Consider the following 16,543-nt stretch of genomic DNA (forward strand, 5'->3'; position numbering starts at 1 on the left):
GAACTTTGCAACTCGACTTACCGAGAAAATTGGCCCTTAAGGACTCTGCATATTTACCTGAAACGAGAAGACGTTAAGGTTATTGGATTAAGTCGGGGTGAAATTCGCGTACTGACCTGGGTCACGAATTAACTCGTTTCAAATAAGTTAATTAGCGAGATCGCGATATAAAAGATTCAGAGCTTCGAGCCAGGTGTTCAAGGCCCCAAGAAATCGAAATAGTTATCTTTGTTACCGGATAATCGACACGATCTTCGAAGAGGAGCAATTAGGAGGATCGATACGAGGCATTCTTATCGTGCGGCAATTACTCGCGGCTAGCGTTACGCAAAGAATAATTTGCTCAAGGTGGAACGCGTGAGTCACGCGATTCATACGTGTTTCACCTGCTCGGGAAAGCTCCGGTATCACAAGACCCTAATTTGCCGACTCTACGTTTCTTTGGACCGTTTACGCCGCCGAAACTCTCGATGTAAATTCAGATTAGAAGCCTGCAAGCTGCGCCTTATCCCAGAGACATAAATCGCGCGGTAGAAATCGATGGACAAAATGAAAAACAGCGGAGAGAATATGGAATGAGCTTGCTCGAAGGCGGTCAAGGATTCGAGGGTACTCGAATGCCAGGAATACCTCGATAAGTAAAAGTTTCAGATTATAAACGGTGCGCTACGGAGCTCCAGATGTTCAAACACCTGCCGTGCTATTTTTACACGCCGTTCGAAATTCGGGCGTTACAAAGGTTCCTTAAAATCACCGGTAAATTTAATCGAAGGCTATTATCGATAGACAATTCGAAGACCTTGACGACGCTTTGACCAATTCGCTGGCAATTTACGCTTTACGTTTCACACGCGTTACGTAATTCGCAAAAGGAAGATTTTCGACCGGTTGACCTTTCGAGAAGGAAATAGTTTGGAAAAAAAGCATACGCGAGGTCCAGGTGGTCGGCTGGCATTACGAATCGTTGAAAGGGTTAACGGTCATGGCGCGATGCATCGAACAGCAAAGAAGTCTGTTTTTTGCTGGCTCGAAGCAGCCCGACAGCGCCAGCATTCTCGAGGCTATCTCGTTTACTCGCTCAACGCGTCATTATCAAACCGGTTGCTGTCGCAGCTGCGATATCGTGCCGCGGTTCTCTCACGCTCTCCTCGCTCTCCTTTCCACGTCTCATTCAACCCAGCTTCGGAAACCGATTCCCCGACGATTAAAAACGAGCACGAATTATCCCTACACCGAGGAAGATTGGAGTAGTTGACGACGATAACGATGGTACAAGTTATGTAGCGATGTCCATCGAGCAATTAGACAGAACGGAAGCGAACAAGGTCATTATGGGAACATATTCCTCGTGAATTCAAGGTTAAAAAAGTGCTTCTCGTTTGCGAATGTTCATATGCGAAATCAGACCATTAAATGCTCGGTCAATAGCTGGGAAAAGAAGGTTCGAAAGGTCAAAGGACGTTAGGAAATTTCTCAGCTTCCTGTCCCAAATGCTAAAGTCCAGCTGTGTGTCTTGAAGCGTTCCAAACAAGGCCAAGGAGAGAACTTCAACATGGTAATCCAAGAAGAGCCGCATAAATCAGCCGTCACGGTTTTTCTCCGCTGACAAAGAGGAAAAAAGGAGGGAGCGAGAGAAACGGCCCGGAGAAAAAGAGGCATAAAAGTCAAGGGGAATGGCAACTCCGAGACTCTCGAAAAATAAACGCGTTATCAACTCCATCGGTTTTCCTGCGAAATAATATTTCATCGATAAACGCGTGCTTCGAAATTGTTAAAGCAATAAACCTAGGAAAATTCGAAGCGTCGGAATCGTTTCGATATGAGAAAAAAAACTCGACCTCGTTAACGGATTCTTTTCTCGAGAAGGATCGGGAACAAGCGGAAAACGTGGCGAATCGTTGACGCGAGGGAAAACACGGAAGGAAAGGCAAGGGAAAACACGAATCGGTTGAAACGTTCGGCGACAAATGTTTGTCGAGCGTGCCGCACCGATATTCACGGAGATTCCTTGCCACTTTGCCCCTTTTTATCGATGACGCGATTGTTGCCGCTACCGAAATCCTTGCCTTTTATTTAGCGCCACGAAAATGCAAAGGTATCGCGACATTATCATAGCTCGTTCTAGAATTCGATAAATTTTCCTGTGGAAGGTAAGGAATGTTATAAGTAGTCATCTTGTGCTCTAACGGGGTGAAAGAAAAGAACAAGGAATGTCTTCTATGGTTTCAATTTTACACCGAATCGAAATGGCACGAAATTTGTTTTTCGTCGCAATCAGAGCATCGTTCAAAGGGAAGTTGATTACGCGCGACGAGAGGAGCGAAAGATCTAAACTCGATTTGCGGTAGAGTAAGTCGGGACTGTCAGAGAATTTCGAGCTCGAGAAGCGAAGCGAGATTGGCGGTGAACCGCGGACGCTGAACCGGCGACTTCGATAATTCGCCGTTTACGGCGTAATTTCGACTGGCCCGATCGAGCCACGAATTCCGCGTGTTCCAACAGTTTTCCTTCTATCGGGGCTTTCCGGAAGTTCCTAGGAAAGAGGAGGCAATCTACCTCGTTCAAATAGTTACGGTCCACTTTGAAGCGGGATAGGTGTACTTTGAACATCGTGGTCGAATTCGGGGAGAAAAAGGTGCACGCTGCGATAATATATTTGCCGTACGTCGGAAACAAGTACGGAGGAAGGAACGTGTCTCGTCCGTTTGGGGATGTTTGCAGGCTCGCGAGCAACCCCTTTCGATAAACACGGCGCCCACTCTGAATGAGCATCCCCCTCCGGTCCCTTCTCTCTCTCGTTCTCCTTTGTAGGCTCGCGTGGCAAGGCTGTGGCGGTAGTTACAATGCACGAGGGGTTGCCGGAAGGGGGTTGTTTCGAGACGGCGTTATCGACCCGTTTTCCCAACCCCGCGGCTGCCTTAAAGAGGATCCCTCGTAAATACGACTCGGCGCCTTTAATAGTCCTACAAAACTCTCTTCTGGTACTCGTTCCACCCGTTCCTAATTTATTCCTTTTCTGACTCTACACTCTGACTTCTGGAGCGGAAAACAAGAACGTTAGACGTTCGATAACGAGCGACGTAAATCGAGACACGGTTAAAGCGCGGCTCCGAAATTACGACCCGGAAGGGGTCCGCTAATTGAAATCTGAAATGCGTTATCTCGTTGGAGCATCAGGTATCCGACATCGATGAACAAAACTATTACAAACGGCTCATTGTTCGCGGAGGAAGAGCAAAGAACGATACCGCGATAGGTGCCAAGAGACGGTTGTGCAACGGGTGTCGTTCGCACACACAATTTCACCTCGACACCCGAGTTAAATATGCATTTATCGCCCGCCGCCGCCGCCCCTTGGGAAGAATAAATAATTTCTTCGCTGCAACAATACGAATTGTTCCATTGTGCGCGGTTTTCATTTATAAATTACAGAGCGCCGTTTCGAATTTTTCTCTTTCCGTGCCCCGGAATCGAATGAAACGAGGGAGAGCGCGAGCCGAGCAAATTAATTAACTAATAACAGGACGGCACACATTGTTAGAAAATCAAAGAGTATTTCTGCCTCGAGTTTAAAATTAAAATCTCGTAATTTATGCCGGGATTGTATCGTCGTTATTAATTGGTTACGCTGTCAAGCTCGCTTTTCGTGGAAACGAACACGGTGAAAACATTTTGTTGCGTACTTTCTTTCTCCGCGTTATCCATTATGTGCTAATACGAGTCCACCTACGCGTTCCGAAATAAGAGCTATTTCGTCCTTACCGAACAGATGCCTTTCCATATTTCTAACGATCCGAGAATATTAAACCGTGTAGGTGATCGACACCCACGGCACGCGTTAAACCGTTCAAGTTTCCTGCCTCTTTCCTCGGAATAAAAAGTCTCTGTAGCTTGTCTGGAGTCTCCGAGGAACAATCCGCGTAACAATAGGCTGACTCACGTCGATCTTGGCAATTAGGACAGCCTTTCCTGTGTCTCGGGGCTTTCCTATCCCGATAAGTGTCGCGTTGCCGTGTGGGTGAGCGGCCCACACGATGCAATTTTGCATTCCATGTTTTCCCTCCGTTCGATTACTCTCGAAACTGACATTGATACTCTTCTTGTTTTCGTTAGAAACGTTATCTCGAAAGAAGGTTACAACGGGAATCGAAGAAGAGAGAAGCCGTGGGACGAATTAAGCGAGAGGCAAAATAATGCAACTCGCGTTAAATTATCGCGAGAATATCGAATTAATTGCGGCGTTGTTTACGCCAGCAGGATTTCCGCCGCTCCGTAACCGTAATCTCGAAAACGAGCAAGTTTCGAAGACTCGAATATCGCGGAGGCTTCTTTCAAACAATTTCCGAACGGAAAAGAATTGCTAAAAATTTTCCATTTTATCGGACTTCCCGTTCCATTAAGGATCAATCGTTTTTTCGCGCATTCGTTTACCTCGCTGTTCGCCGACGGTCGTACCGAGTATTTCCTCGTTCTTGTTTTTTTTATTTTTCGCGCAGACAGGGAAGGGGTAAAACGCAATTTTGTCCGACTATCTAACCCGGCCCGGGTGGGATAAACGAGAGATATTTTTTTCTAGCCGTCAGAGGTAGAATTCCGATGGACAGACGGAAATGAAACGGACATCCGTGAAACCGAATCAAAACGAAGACGCGAAATAAAAAAGCTTAATTAACCAGTCGACGCATTGCCTCGGTTTTTAACCGATCGCAACTTTCAGGATCGTCGCTAAACGGTGAAGAGTCGAGAACGGATAAAAGTCGATCCCAGGTAGAGAGAGCCGGCTGAAAACGGTGGGCGTGCCCGGCTCGCATCGTCGCCCGGCAACGCGTGCATGCATAATGCACGCGAAAGCGTGCGCAGCTGCAAGACGCGTGCAGATGCACTTAGCTCTTTAACGAGCTACGATCGCGAGCTGCTCGATCGATTTTCATCGATCGACCTTTCGTCGAAAGCGGAACGTGCACGACGGGTTTGACCAGTTTGTTCGCCTCGAAACTCGATTATTCGATCGATAACGCGTTGTCACGTTTACAGAAACGTAACTTTCGTCAATGAAGCGGCTTCTCGCGTAGGCGGCTGCTTACGTACGAAAGGTGACCGCTGCATTCGAGGCTTGTGACGATGCTTTGCATTTCTTTCACCTATCTGAGGGGTTCTAAAGTGTATTGCAGCAGGGTGGAGTGTATGACAAATACAGTTTTCATTTATTATAAAGGGTTGAAGAACTGGGTACAGACAAGAAGAAACGATTATGAGAAATACATTTTTAATTTATTATAAAGGGTTGAAAAACTGGATGCACACAAGAAGAAATGATTATGACAAATACATTTTTAGTTTATTATAAAGGGTTGAAGAACTGGATACAGACAAGAAGAAACGATTATAACAAATGCACTTTTAGTTTATTATAAAGGGTTGAAGAACTGGATACAGACAAGAAGAAACAATTATAACGAATACATTTTTAATTTATTATAAAGGGTTGAAGAACTGGATACAGACGAGAAGAAACAATTATGACAAATACACTTTTCATTTATTATAAAGGGTTGAAAAACTGGATGCACACAAGAAGAAACGATTATAACAAATGCACTTTTAATTTATTATAAAGGGTTGAAGAACTGGATATAGACAAGAAGAAACGATTATGACAAATACATTTTTGATTTATTATAAAGGGTTGAAAAACTGGATGCACACAAGAAGAAACGATTATAACAAATGCACTTTTAATATATTATAAAGGGTTGAAGAACTGGATACAGACAAGATTACCAAAATCCAGGACGACTTGAATCCGTAATTCGAAGAATTTATGACCGTAACTAAATCCGCAGGTTCAAAAGGCAAGAAAAGGAAAGGCAGAAACTTGTCGAATCCCTTTCGGTTGCATTCCCGAAACGCGTTGTCTATTTCGAGAAAATACTGAGAAAGATGCTAAAGTCAGGGATGCCTGATGACTCGAGTAACCAGTTATTCGGCGATTCGCGTTCCCAAGAAAGGGGCAGAGTCGAAAAGGAAAAGGGAAACCGGGTACACGAGCAAAACACGAGAACCTTACGTTCTCGTCGTTTAACGACCCCTTTCCATCTCTCTCTCCGTTTGCTCTCGTTCGGCCTAGCTCTCCGCGAGTTCTCCGTTCGCCGACCTCGTAAAATATTCTCGCTGTTCGCGGCGCCGAAAGTAATTGCTGCCGGCGTGAGTTTAACCTCGCGCGTGATTTTACGAGCGGCACGCTTTCGCCTCTGGGGACGATTTTACTCTCGGAACGCTGACCCCTCCGGCGATACCTGGCCGCAATTTTGCCAGCCTCGAGGTCTTCGCGAAAACCATTAGGCTCTTTCGAACTACTGCCTGGGGCTGTCGTTTCGCGACAACCACGGCCAAGTATAATGGAGCGTCTAAGGACAAAAGATCGGTCCAATTACCAAAGCGTGGAAAAAAGAGCGATAAATTCGGAGCGAAAGACCATCTATAAGAATGATGCGACAGCGAGCAGAGAGAGGGTTTCGGTCCGATATATCCGTCGGAGCAGGACCCGGATGTACGGGAATAGCGGGTCGCGCGAAATCCGGACCGTGTCTGCGCGCGTGCATGCGTGCGCGAGCCCAATAAAACCGGGAGCAGCGAGCACGGGAGAAGTTGGCGGCCTGCCAGCCGGAACGAAGCTAATCTCACTTTCGGTTTTGCCCGACGCAAACCGAGCCCACGGCACCCACACTCCTCTGCCCACCTGTGCAAATTGGAATCCGATCCTGACCCGTATCGATTTTCTCCACCGGCGCTCTCGCCTTTTTGTCCGTCGTCATCGATGAAATTCAGCCCCGAAACGCCTCGGACAGAGGATTTAACGAGACCACCACGCGGTCAGCGAGAATAAACAAAACAGAGACACGATGGCTGATCGGGAGAAACGGAGGAAAGCCCGAAGGCAATCTCGCGACTCGACGAGAAATCGGTGTAGATCCCTGGAGGAGCACTCGCATCGGTATCTGCCATGCACCACCTGCTCCGCGACCATCGTTGCACCTGCGCAACCCCTGGCAACGCGACCGCGACGGAAGGTGCACGTCCGCTAGAATTCAACGACGAACAGCTGCTCTCGGGGACCGCCTTTGGCTCGTTCGAGCGATTATGCAACCACCGCACCGCTGGGAATCGAGGGGGACAGGGGGAGCGAACCTGCACAGAGACGCCGTTTAAAGGGAGCCGATGCGTTGTACCTATCGTTATCGCGCGCCTCGATTATGCCGCGAAAATTACACTACCCCGATACTCCATTATGGACACCAATTTTAAGTGTTTGCCGCGATAGCGGTAATATTGGCTCAGCTAAATTCGATGAGCACAGCTTTCGTCGGTTCGGGTGTCCTTAACGAGGCGAATCAGTTTTGCTGTGCTATTACGCTCAATGGCTTTATAATTCCCTTCATTTACTGATTTGCTCAGAAATGCAATTTTTGCTGCAACATCTGCTTTCTCGATAGTGATGCGGAGAATGCTGTCGAAGTTAAAGCATTGACCATGTTTATCCGTTTTTAGAAAACCCTACATCTTTCCAAGTTATTGTTTAATTAAGGTCTGGAGCCTGCAAGTACTCCATAAATGCATGTACTGTCGTAGCAGTTCTTTTTAGTTAGTTCTAACTGTACGTTCGTCTTGTAACCACCAAATTCTTCAATAGTTTCTTCACCGTTTAATTTAACCCTTAAATGCATGATTTTCTAATTTTACCAAAAGTTATCAACTAACAAAATACCTTGAAAGCGGTTGATTCAAATTAAAACGAACAGATGACGCTATTGTGTATTTGATTGGTACGTGGCATATCTGCAACACTACTCATTGCAGGTTTCCTACATTTTGTATATAATTTATAAGATTAAAACTTCTACGCGTCTATTTTATTTCACATAACCCCTGAACAGTTACGTTTTTGGAAAATGTCACCCATCACCGGCATTAAATAAGCAACCCTCCGAGTAACAATTCGACCGATCGAAACAAAGGGGAAAACTAAACGGGAGGAGCAATCGAAACCACGAGTCGAGCATTCGAAAGTTTGTTCGGTTGATATCGGAGCGGCAATCGCGTCTACGGAGTTCTTAATGCGCAAACTTCCGACAAGTGGGCGGAGACAGACAAAATAAACTATGCGCTTCTCGAGGAGCTTCTCGAGAAAGGAACACATTTGGCGACGATAGCTTCGGAAACGATGTTTTCATAGTCCGTAAGGGACCTACACTAGTGCTACTATCTTTGCTAGCGTGTAGTCAAATTTTTGTCTTTCTACGTATGAGGGTTGGCAGAAAAAGAAGGCAAGGAAAGAAATTTTTTGACTATCTATTAGTAATGCTACTAGCACCAGTCTGACATAATGTATGTGGGAGTGTAGTGTATTTTATGTTTGGTTTGATGTAAAGTGTATAGTTTGGCAACCACTGTGTGTATGATCTGCAGTGAATGATGATTAATGAAAGAATCAGTGTGAAATGTTGTGTGGAAGTGGTTGCCAGCGTTTTGAAAAAGTAATGTTGTTCTGTCAGCTTAGAAATAAGAACGATTTTACTATGTTTAATAGTTCAATACGTTATTGTGTTCTCATTGTGAGTTAACTGTTGTTGATTGATTGATTGATTCTTGTTGCGGGCGTCGACTACTATGGTCATTAGCCCGGTTAACTGTTGTGTTCTCTTAAATAAAAGGATAGTTATTAAAGCTTAAGGATAAAACTCTATTTCTACATATATTACTCTATCAGAAACTTTGAGTTACACAGCGTAAATTTAATCGTCTCCAAACAGTGATGTAAACTTTCAGTTTCGTAGCGCTTTAATTTCGTAGCACGATCGGTAGAATTGGAGGACCGCGGCAGACAACGAGAAGAATGTTTCATAAGAGGCGAAGGAAAGTTTGCGAAACGCATTCCGGGATCTCCAGACGGAGAAGAAACTACTCGAGCAAAGTTTCCCGTAAAGTTTGTACGTGCAAGGAACGAGCAGAGACGTGCCCCGGGGATCGAGAAGTCGCCACGTAGCGGATTCCAACAGACTTTGCTCGAAATCGCTTTTCTTTTCGTCCGCGGACGAGTTCCGCGACATCCGATATAAATTAAACGATTTAACGCCCGCGATATCGACGTCGAGTTATAAAACGCGGAACTTTCCGGTGAATAGTCGGCGATACGTTTCGAGAAACTCGTCGAGTTCATACGGAGGATGTTTCTTACTGTCATCGATATTCCTAACGCGAAACTACGGCGATAAAATCCGGAAAGCTGGACCGTCGGGATAGGGGCTCATCCCTTAAAAGCGGATCTTTCTTCGAAGATCAAAGGATCTGGCTCGTAAAATCCGCATCGATCTCCATCGAGGTGAAACCGTTTGCGATTTAGTTAAATTTGTAGAAGAATGATCATTAGGGTAATGTTGCTTAAGTCGTACCTGTTCTACAATTTAAAGTGTTACGGCTGCTACAGCTACATTAGAATTAATTTATATGACAACACAAAGATTGTTCAGAGTTGTCCTAATAAATAAAAACAATATTTACAATAGAATCGAATAGCAAATATAGTTTTTACATATTTGCTAAATACTCATTGTTTTTTCTTAGGGGGTACGATTTGAGCAACCTTACCCTACAATCTGGATAAAATTCAAGCGAGAAAAATCGTAATGCTTGAATTTGTTTTTGTAGAAGTAGATGGCGATCCCTAGATAATTAGGGGGCTATATGCGTTCCGGTTTAAGCTTGGCGCGCTCGTTTTGCCCACTAGTCGCAGAACTCTGATAATTATTGTTGCAAACTAACTTTCAGTTTGCTCGATTCCGTCTCGTGCTCCCGTCAGCAACCCACCCGTTTCCCTCGTATTTGCTCAAAATTCCCTTTACCGCTACCTGGAATTCTGTAAATTCGTCTGTCGCGCGAAACGTCGAACCGTAAAGCTCGCTCTCGAATTCCGTTCGGCTTTGGCATCGGTTTCCCGTGCTCGGCTGAAAAGTTGGGACGAACGTTTCTTGGACGAAACACGGTTGATAAACCGAATAACATTTTTTCTCGACAATCCTTGGGAAAAGTTCGCATCGATTTTCGTTGACCCGAATAGATTTTGGCTGAGCTCGCATTTCCACGCTGACTGAATCAAAAGTCCGAATGTAATGACGCGGCCGAGTATTGATTCGAACGGTGAGCACACACGACGCTGTTTACACGCGTCATTCGCGTCCTTCCATCTCGTTTTTCTCGCCCGACGACGCGAGCCAGATTAATCCATCGATCGAATGGAAATTCTTTTCCCTCGCGCGATTTTATTAACCGAGACGCGAAAGAAATTTCTCGCCGGATTCCGACTGTCGGACAAGATCGATCGAGCGACTTGCCGATCTCCGGGATTCGTTCAAAAGTCGCGGCGTGCATTTACGGCGTCGCGATCGTTCGAGCCAACGGATGGAAAACTTCGACCCCCTTTTCCCTGCAGTTGCATGCCGTCTGGCCACTGTATTGCGCAACTGCGCATACGTGAACGCGTATGCCAACACGGCCCATATCGATCTTCGAAATTGTGTATTCGTCGGACGTTTCCTACGAGCGAGCCTTAGCTCCACGATTTTCCAGCGCATCCGTGAATCGAAACACGACTCCTCGTTTTTCATCGTCCGAGACTTTCAGATATTTCACGTGTAGGACGCGTCCTGCATTCTACCTAGGTTCACCGATTATCGAATAATTGGAAAAGTAACGGTACATAGTTTTCGAACAAATATACGTAAATCCCTTCGACCCACGCGTTCATTGAAAAGTTGGCTGGCAGATGCGTAGACGCGTGGCATATCTAATGCATGCATTACACTCGAATCGGACAAACGAGACGTTTTAATCCAAGATGCCAGTCAACGTTTCGCGATTGCGTCACAGAGATCGAACCGATCGTCTCGAAACGAGAGCAACTCCATTAAACGGACCGCGAATCAGATCGGAACGATCGTCACGGATCGAAAAGCTCCACTTTTCCATGCTCGACGGGACTGCACCTCGAGGGATCTTAACGAACACGGTGAGCCACCTTTCGCCGAGATTTCCAATAAATCTTTCGATTTACCGTTTCCCGCGAGTGCCTCCCGGTTCTCACGGTTCGAACGCTGACGGCAGGTACGCACCGAGCCTTTCGTCTCGTCTGAAACGAGCACGACTACTCGACTTTGAAAAGTTGCCAGCTGGGAGGCAAGAGGGAACACGAGTGTCGACGACTCGCGAGCAGGATTGGTAGTCTGCCAAGCAAACCCGTGCACACGACCAGCAACCGCTATCAATCTCGTTTCCCGAACGATCTCCCTTTCCTATCGCTCTTTCTCTACCATCGTTTTTCCCTGCTATTTAGATCGCTGCACTTGCACCCATTTCTCTCTTTCGCATCATCGTGTACACTCGTGTTTTGCGACAATGTTCCAATGATTCTGTTTATTACCCTTGCGTAACCGATGATGGATCTGCGAAACGGCCGCGACACCGAGTCAAAATAAATGGAAATAGCACTTTTTCCCTCAAACATGTGCTTTGCACTATTTGTTTGATGTGTCAGAACTACAGTATCAATGTAAAAAAAGTTCATGTCGATGCTATTGACTGTGCAAACTGTACAGCTTCGACGTGTATCAATTTCAGTAAAATTGATCACGAATGTGTCTCATGAAAATAGTGCAAGTAAAAATGTTCATGTGACTGTGAAAATTATAGAACTCCGACGTGTATCAATTTTAATAAAATTGATCACGAATGTGTCTCGCGAAAATCATACAATTAAAGAAAGTTCATGCTGAGGCTATTGACTGTGCAAACTGTACAACTCCCAAGTGTATCAATTTCAGTAAAATTGATCACGAATGTGTCTCATGAAAATAATGCAATTAAAAATGTTCATGTTGATGCTATTGTCTGTGCAAATTATAGAACTCCACAGCGTATCAGTTCCAGTAAAATTGATCACGAATGAATTGTCATGAAAATTATGCAAGTAAAGAAAATTCATATCGATGCTATTGACTGTGAAATTATAGAACTCCACAGTGTATCAATTCCAGTAAAACTGATCACGAATGTGTCTCATGAAAATAGTGCAAGTAAAGAGAATTCATATCGATGCTATTGACTGTGAAATTATAGAACTCCACAGTGTATCAATTCCAGTAAAACTGATCACGAATGTGTCTCATGAAAATAATGCAAGTAAAGAAAATTCATATCGATGCTTTGACTGTGAAAACTATAGAACTCCACAGCGTATCAATTCCAGTAAAACTGATCACGAATGTGTCTCATGAAAATAATGCAAGTAAAGAAAGTTTAAGTCGATGCTATTGACTGTAAATTATAGAACTCCGAACTTCTAGTAAAATTGAGCAGCATTTCTCATGAAAATTAAAAGTTCGGAACTGAATTTTGGCCACGTCAATTTGCCGGTTTCGTCATTCGATATTCACGCAATTACGAAGCACGCAACTCGTCGTTTAATTAGCAACGGCCGCGAGAAAAAACTACGAACGCGTTTCCCTAATTAACGTTTAGTACTTTCAACGAGCGTCCATTTAATTCTCCCTCAACAGGGTTCTTTCTGTCTGAAATATTCACGCAACGAGGGGTTTTCCCTCGAACAGAAAAGAATTCTTCTCCGCCGCTGGTTTCCCGTGTTTCCATCGTAATTACTAGGAAATATCGTTGGCCAAGGGAGAGGACACGTTAACGGTCCGGTTGTATTTTCAGCAACGTGTCATCCGGTTCGCGTTTATTTTCGGAGGGAAAACGGAGGGCGAAAAAGAGGAAGAAAAGAGAAGAAAGCAGAGACGAAGCGAGGAATTACAGCGACGCAGGCCCACTTCAAAGGAGGCCTCGTTACTTTATTAGCGCGTGGCTGCCTGCCTCGTCGCGGAAAGAAAGATCGTGTCTTTGAATGTTTGATCGCGAAAGAGTGGACAGATTTCCCAGAACGAGGGTATAAATTTCTTCGCTTTCCACGCGAGCATCGGATTCTCCTTTAGCTTCCCGGAGGGATTCTCCGAATATCTCCGAATAGAGACGTTGGATGACCAAGCGATTTCTATCGCCCGCTATCGATCCGCTCGTAAATGCGCTGCCGAAGAAATCTCTCGGATTTGTCCGACTTAGCTCCGAATTCACGAGTCGCGCGAATAAAAAGAAAGTAAATTAAGAGACGATCGATGCTTACGCTTCCGAGAGGTGGCCAAGTACTCTAGAGGTTGGAGTGGACGCGAAGGAAACGAGGATGAAGAAATAGAGGAGCAATCGTGCCGGTTATATTTGCTCGGTGACGTAAGGGGACTTTTGCGATGCACTCGCTTCTCTCTCGACTTCCTGCTGCTTGTTTCTCCGCGCGGAAAGGGGGGAAAAAGTCACGGTTTCTAACTCGGACAGACCGCGTTTAACGAGCTCGAGTCGGAAAAATTTCGCGGTGATTCTCCCACATCCGAAGTTACAAATAGACCCAAAGGCCTCAGCCGAAAATAGCGTACTTTGTCAGCGACTTCGACAAATCGGGAACAAATGATTTGATACAGAAATTTACGGAGGAATCGTTAAAATTATCCGAAACGAGGAAGCTGACAGAAATGTCTGACGGACGGATAATCGAGACAGATAAGGAAATACACCGGGACAAAGGTTCGATGCCGTTTATATATTTAAGAATATCTCCAATTAGCGATTAAATTAGTTCTGCCAATTAACTTCACCGATTCAAAGGCTATCGGAAGAGAAGCTAGCTGGAAATAGTTTTCCAATGGTAGCTCTATTTGAGTGCACGCCGAGAACGATCTGCTCGTGTCGGGTCACGTGGTTGTCTTTCATTAAATTCACCGAGCGAATACTATTGTGGCAGCAAACTTCCATCGGAGAAGACTATATACCCTGATTCCGTAATTGGAGCTGCTTCGTCGTGTCGCCAAGAAAATCGAATTACGTTGAAATTTCGTCCTCGTGTCACTTGTTCGCTTAAATTCGACGTTTCGTACGCGCGACGTTGTTTCCGTTTCCAAACCGTTTTACTCCGATCGCGCTTGCCAATTTAGATCAACATGACGGATACCTTTTAAAAATTTAACAAGGTCGTCGATCTCTTCCATCGATTCATAGCGAGGGAGAAATCGCGACAAACCGAGTGAAAGAAAAACAAAAAAGGAGCAACAGAAAACGCTGGTACACGCGGGATTAAGAAACGTTCCGGACACAAAGACTTCAGAATCCCGGAGTTCGTTCCATCAACATCAGCACCCTCTTTCCCTCGGTTCGGAGTCAGCACTTCCTTCCTGTCTGAAATCGCTCCTACGGATTCTTTTCTTCTCCTCGAACCTTCCCCCTCTCTCCTTAGACCCGAGATTCAGCCAGACCTGGCAACGAGTCTTTTGTTTGTGGACCGGTCCTACTCGCTTCTTCGAATCATTTATTCCCCTCGGTACGCCTCTCCTTCTATCCCACCCTGACGAGCTTTCTTTGCCCTTTTCTCTCTCTCCGTCTTTCCCTCTTCTTTTTATACTCTCTGTCCCTAGAGGCGATGCATTTTAAGGCGGCCCTAATTCCACACGGTCCCTCGGATCGGCTTAATCAATGAACGAGCTCCCCTGCCGTCCTAAAACCTCTTTGTCTGACCTTCGAGTAGATCGGTCGATCGTGGCCTCGCCTCGACTCGATTCGACGACGACAAACCCTACTTGACCTCGCTTCGTCAACCATGCGGAAGACTTTGATATAGAACGGCGTTTGGCAAACGGAATCTACCTTTTCCTTTTGCCCGACTACCTTCTCGATTAATTGCGAAACGATCGAAAGGCTACAGGAAACCAGGTCAAAGCATCGATTGGATTTTTAGATTCGAGCTTTGATGACTCTAGGCACGCGAGTAAGATTGCTTCTGCAACTTCTATTTACTAATTTGCAAGGATAACAAATTTTGTCAGGAATTTTAGAATTAACGGATTCTCGTAGAAAATTGTAATTTGCAAGGATAATCGTATCTCGCACGGTCATTACGCGTTTGTATCGGTATGATAATTTGTCCGTAACAATTACGTGACGTTCTCGCCTTATTAGTTTCTCGGACTAAATGAAATTCACGGAACCGGTCATCGTTAACCTCGTGGCATATACAAAATGAACTACGTTTCAAGGTGCCAGTCGCCTTGAAAAGACGTATCGTTCGCGTCACCGTTGTTTTCTACTGAACCAGAAATGACGCGCATAATACGCCTGGTTATCTGATCGATACGATAATTTGTTCGATCAACGTATTAGATCGTATCGATATTCGTGGAAAAACGATTGAAACGCGCGGTTTTAAACGAGAAATTAATTCGAGGAGGCCGACTATAAATATCCGGGGCGAGCGTTTAAACATTCACAAAAGTCGTACCTTTTTCGAGCTGCTGCGAAATGGGACTCTGTATCCTGGGCGTAGTCGGTAACTGCGCGGCGTTTCCAGGACGTCCTCGGGGCCTCCTTCCAGGTCGCGGCTGAAATACCAAAAAGAATCGTTTATTTAGCGATCCGCTCCAAAAATACCGCGATTCGCAACCGCGTTTCGAGCAGCTGCTTTCGCTAGTAAAAAAACATGAGATCAATTTTGCTCTTTCGACTTTCATCGTTTCCGGAGGTTGAAGTTCTTTGTACGCTAAGTTCGTGAAGTCACGGTACGCAGAGAAGCAAGGTTCGCGGTTCAACATTTATTACCGTAGGTAAACGACATCGGGAGGTAAACGCCGGTGGTCAGGAACTACCGCGAAACTTTTGATAGGAAAATCGAGGAAAAGGCGAGTTCCACGACGGTGTAATTTTAGCGGTGCTCCCTTTATTCGAACGCGTCCTGTGATACGGCTGAAAAGGCGCTAGTCCGGGTCACGACCTCCTCCTGGCCGTAGTGCCAGAAAAGAAGACTCCAGCCTGTTTTATTGCGAATCGAGGTTAAAGTCTCTGGCACGGGACCAGGCATTTCACCTAGGCCGTCGCATTCCGCCGGATGCACATGGCCACGCACATTATGTGGCCCTTATGTAGCCTCGTGTGCCTTCCTCGCATACCGACCGCTTCCCCTTATGTAGCCGCGGTCGCTGATGTACGACTCGTGTACACACAGGCGAGCATTAAAAGGGGAGGCCGTCTACGAGGGAAGCCCATGAAATAAATAGTTGCCCTCTCTACTTGTCTCTTTCGTTCGATGCTCGACAACTCCGCCGATGTTGCCGAAATAACTAGACTTTCAGGAGTAAGGTCGCCAAAGGACCGTCTCATCCTATAATAACGAGTCGTTGCCACTAGATACCTTTTTCCGGCAGATGATAATCTAATTAATCGCGACGCGCTCGAACGCGTGTGCGCGCGACAAGAAACTTTGATTAATCGATTAGCGCGGCTGGAAAAGATCAACGAGCAAATGGGTTTTTTCTAGGAAATTCGGAGAAAGGCGACACGCGAACGCGGTCGCGGCCAAACTTTTGATCGATAGCGAGCACGAAGGGTGGTAAAGTTGGCCAAC

The 16,543-nt window shown here is 45.6% G+C and overlaps 1 protein-coding gene across 18 annotated transcripts in view; it reads right to left on the reverse strand.

The window, feature by feature from the left end:
* The window catches only part of Kdm3 (Lysine demethylase 3), a 137,233-nt gene that overhangs the window by 82,672 nt on the left and 38,018 nt on the right, over positions 1 to 16,543 (reverse strand). For 14 of the 18 annotated variants that reach the window (XM_076540177.1, XM_076540175.1, XM_076540174.1 and 11 more), the window contains 2 exons: positions 15,425 to 15,524; positions 22 to 57 (listed from right to left, as the gene is read on the reverse strand). In XM_076540177.1, coding sequence (XP_076396292.1) covers positions 22 to 57; positions 15,425 to 15,524 — 136 coding nt within the window. The remainder of the gene's footprint in view (positions 1 to 21; positions 58 to 15,424; positions 15,525 to 16,543) is intronic. The other 4 variants (XM_076540179.1, XM_076540185.1, XM_076540193.1 and 1 more) reach the window with 1 other exon arrangement.

The sequence above is a fragment of the Megachile rotundata genome, chromosome 15 (assembly GCF_050947335.1).
Source record: "Megachile rotundata isolate GNS110a chromosome 15, iyMegRotu1, whole genome shotgun sequence".
NCBI lineage: Eukaryota > Metazoa > Arthropoda > Insecta > Hymenoptera > Megachilidae > Megachile > Megachile rotundata.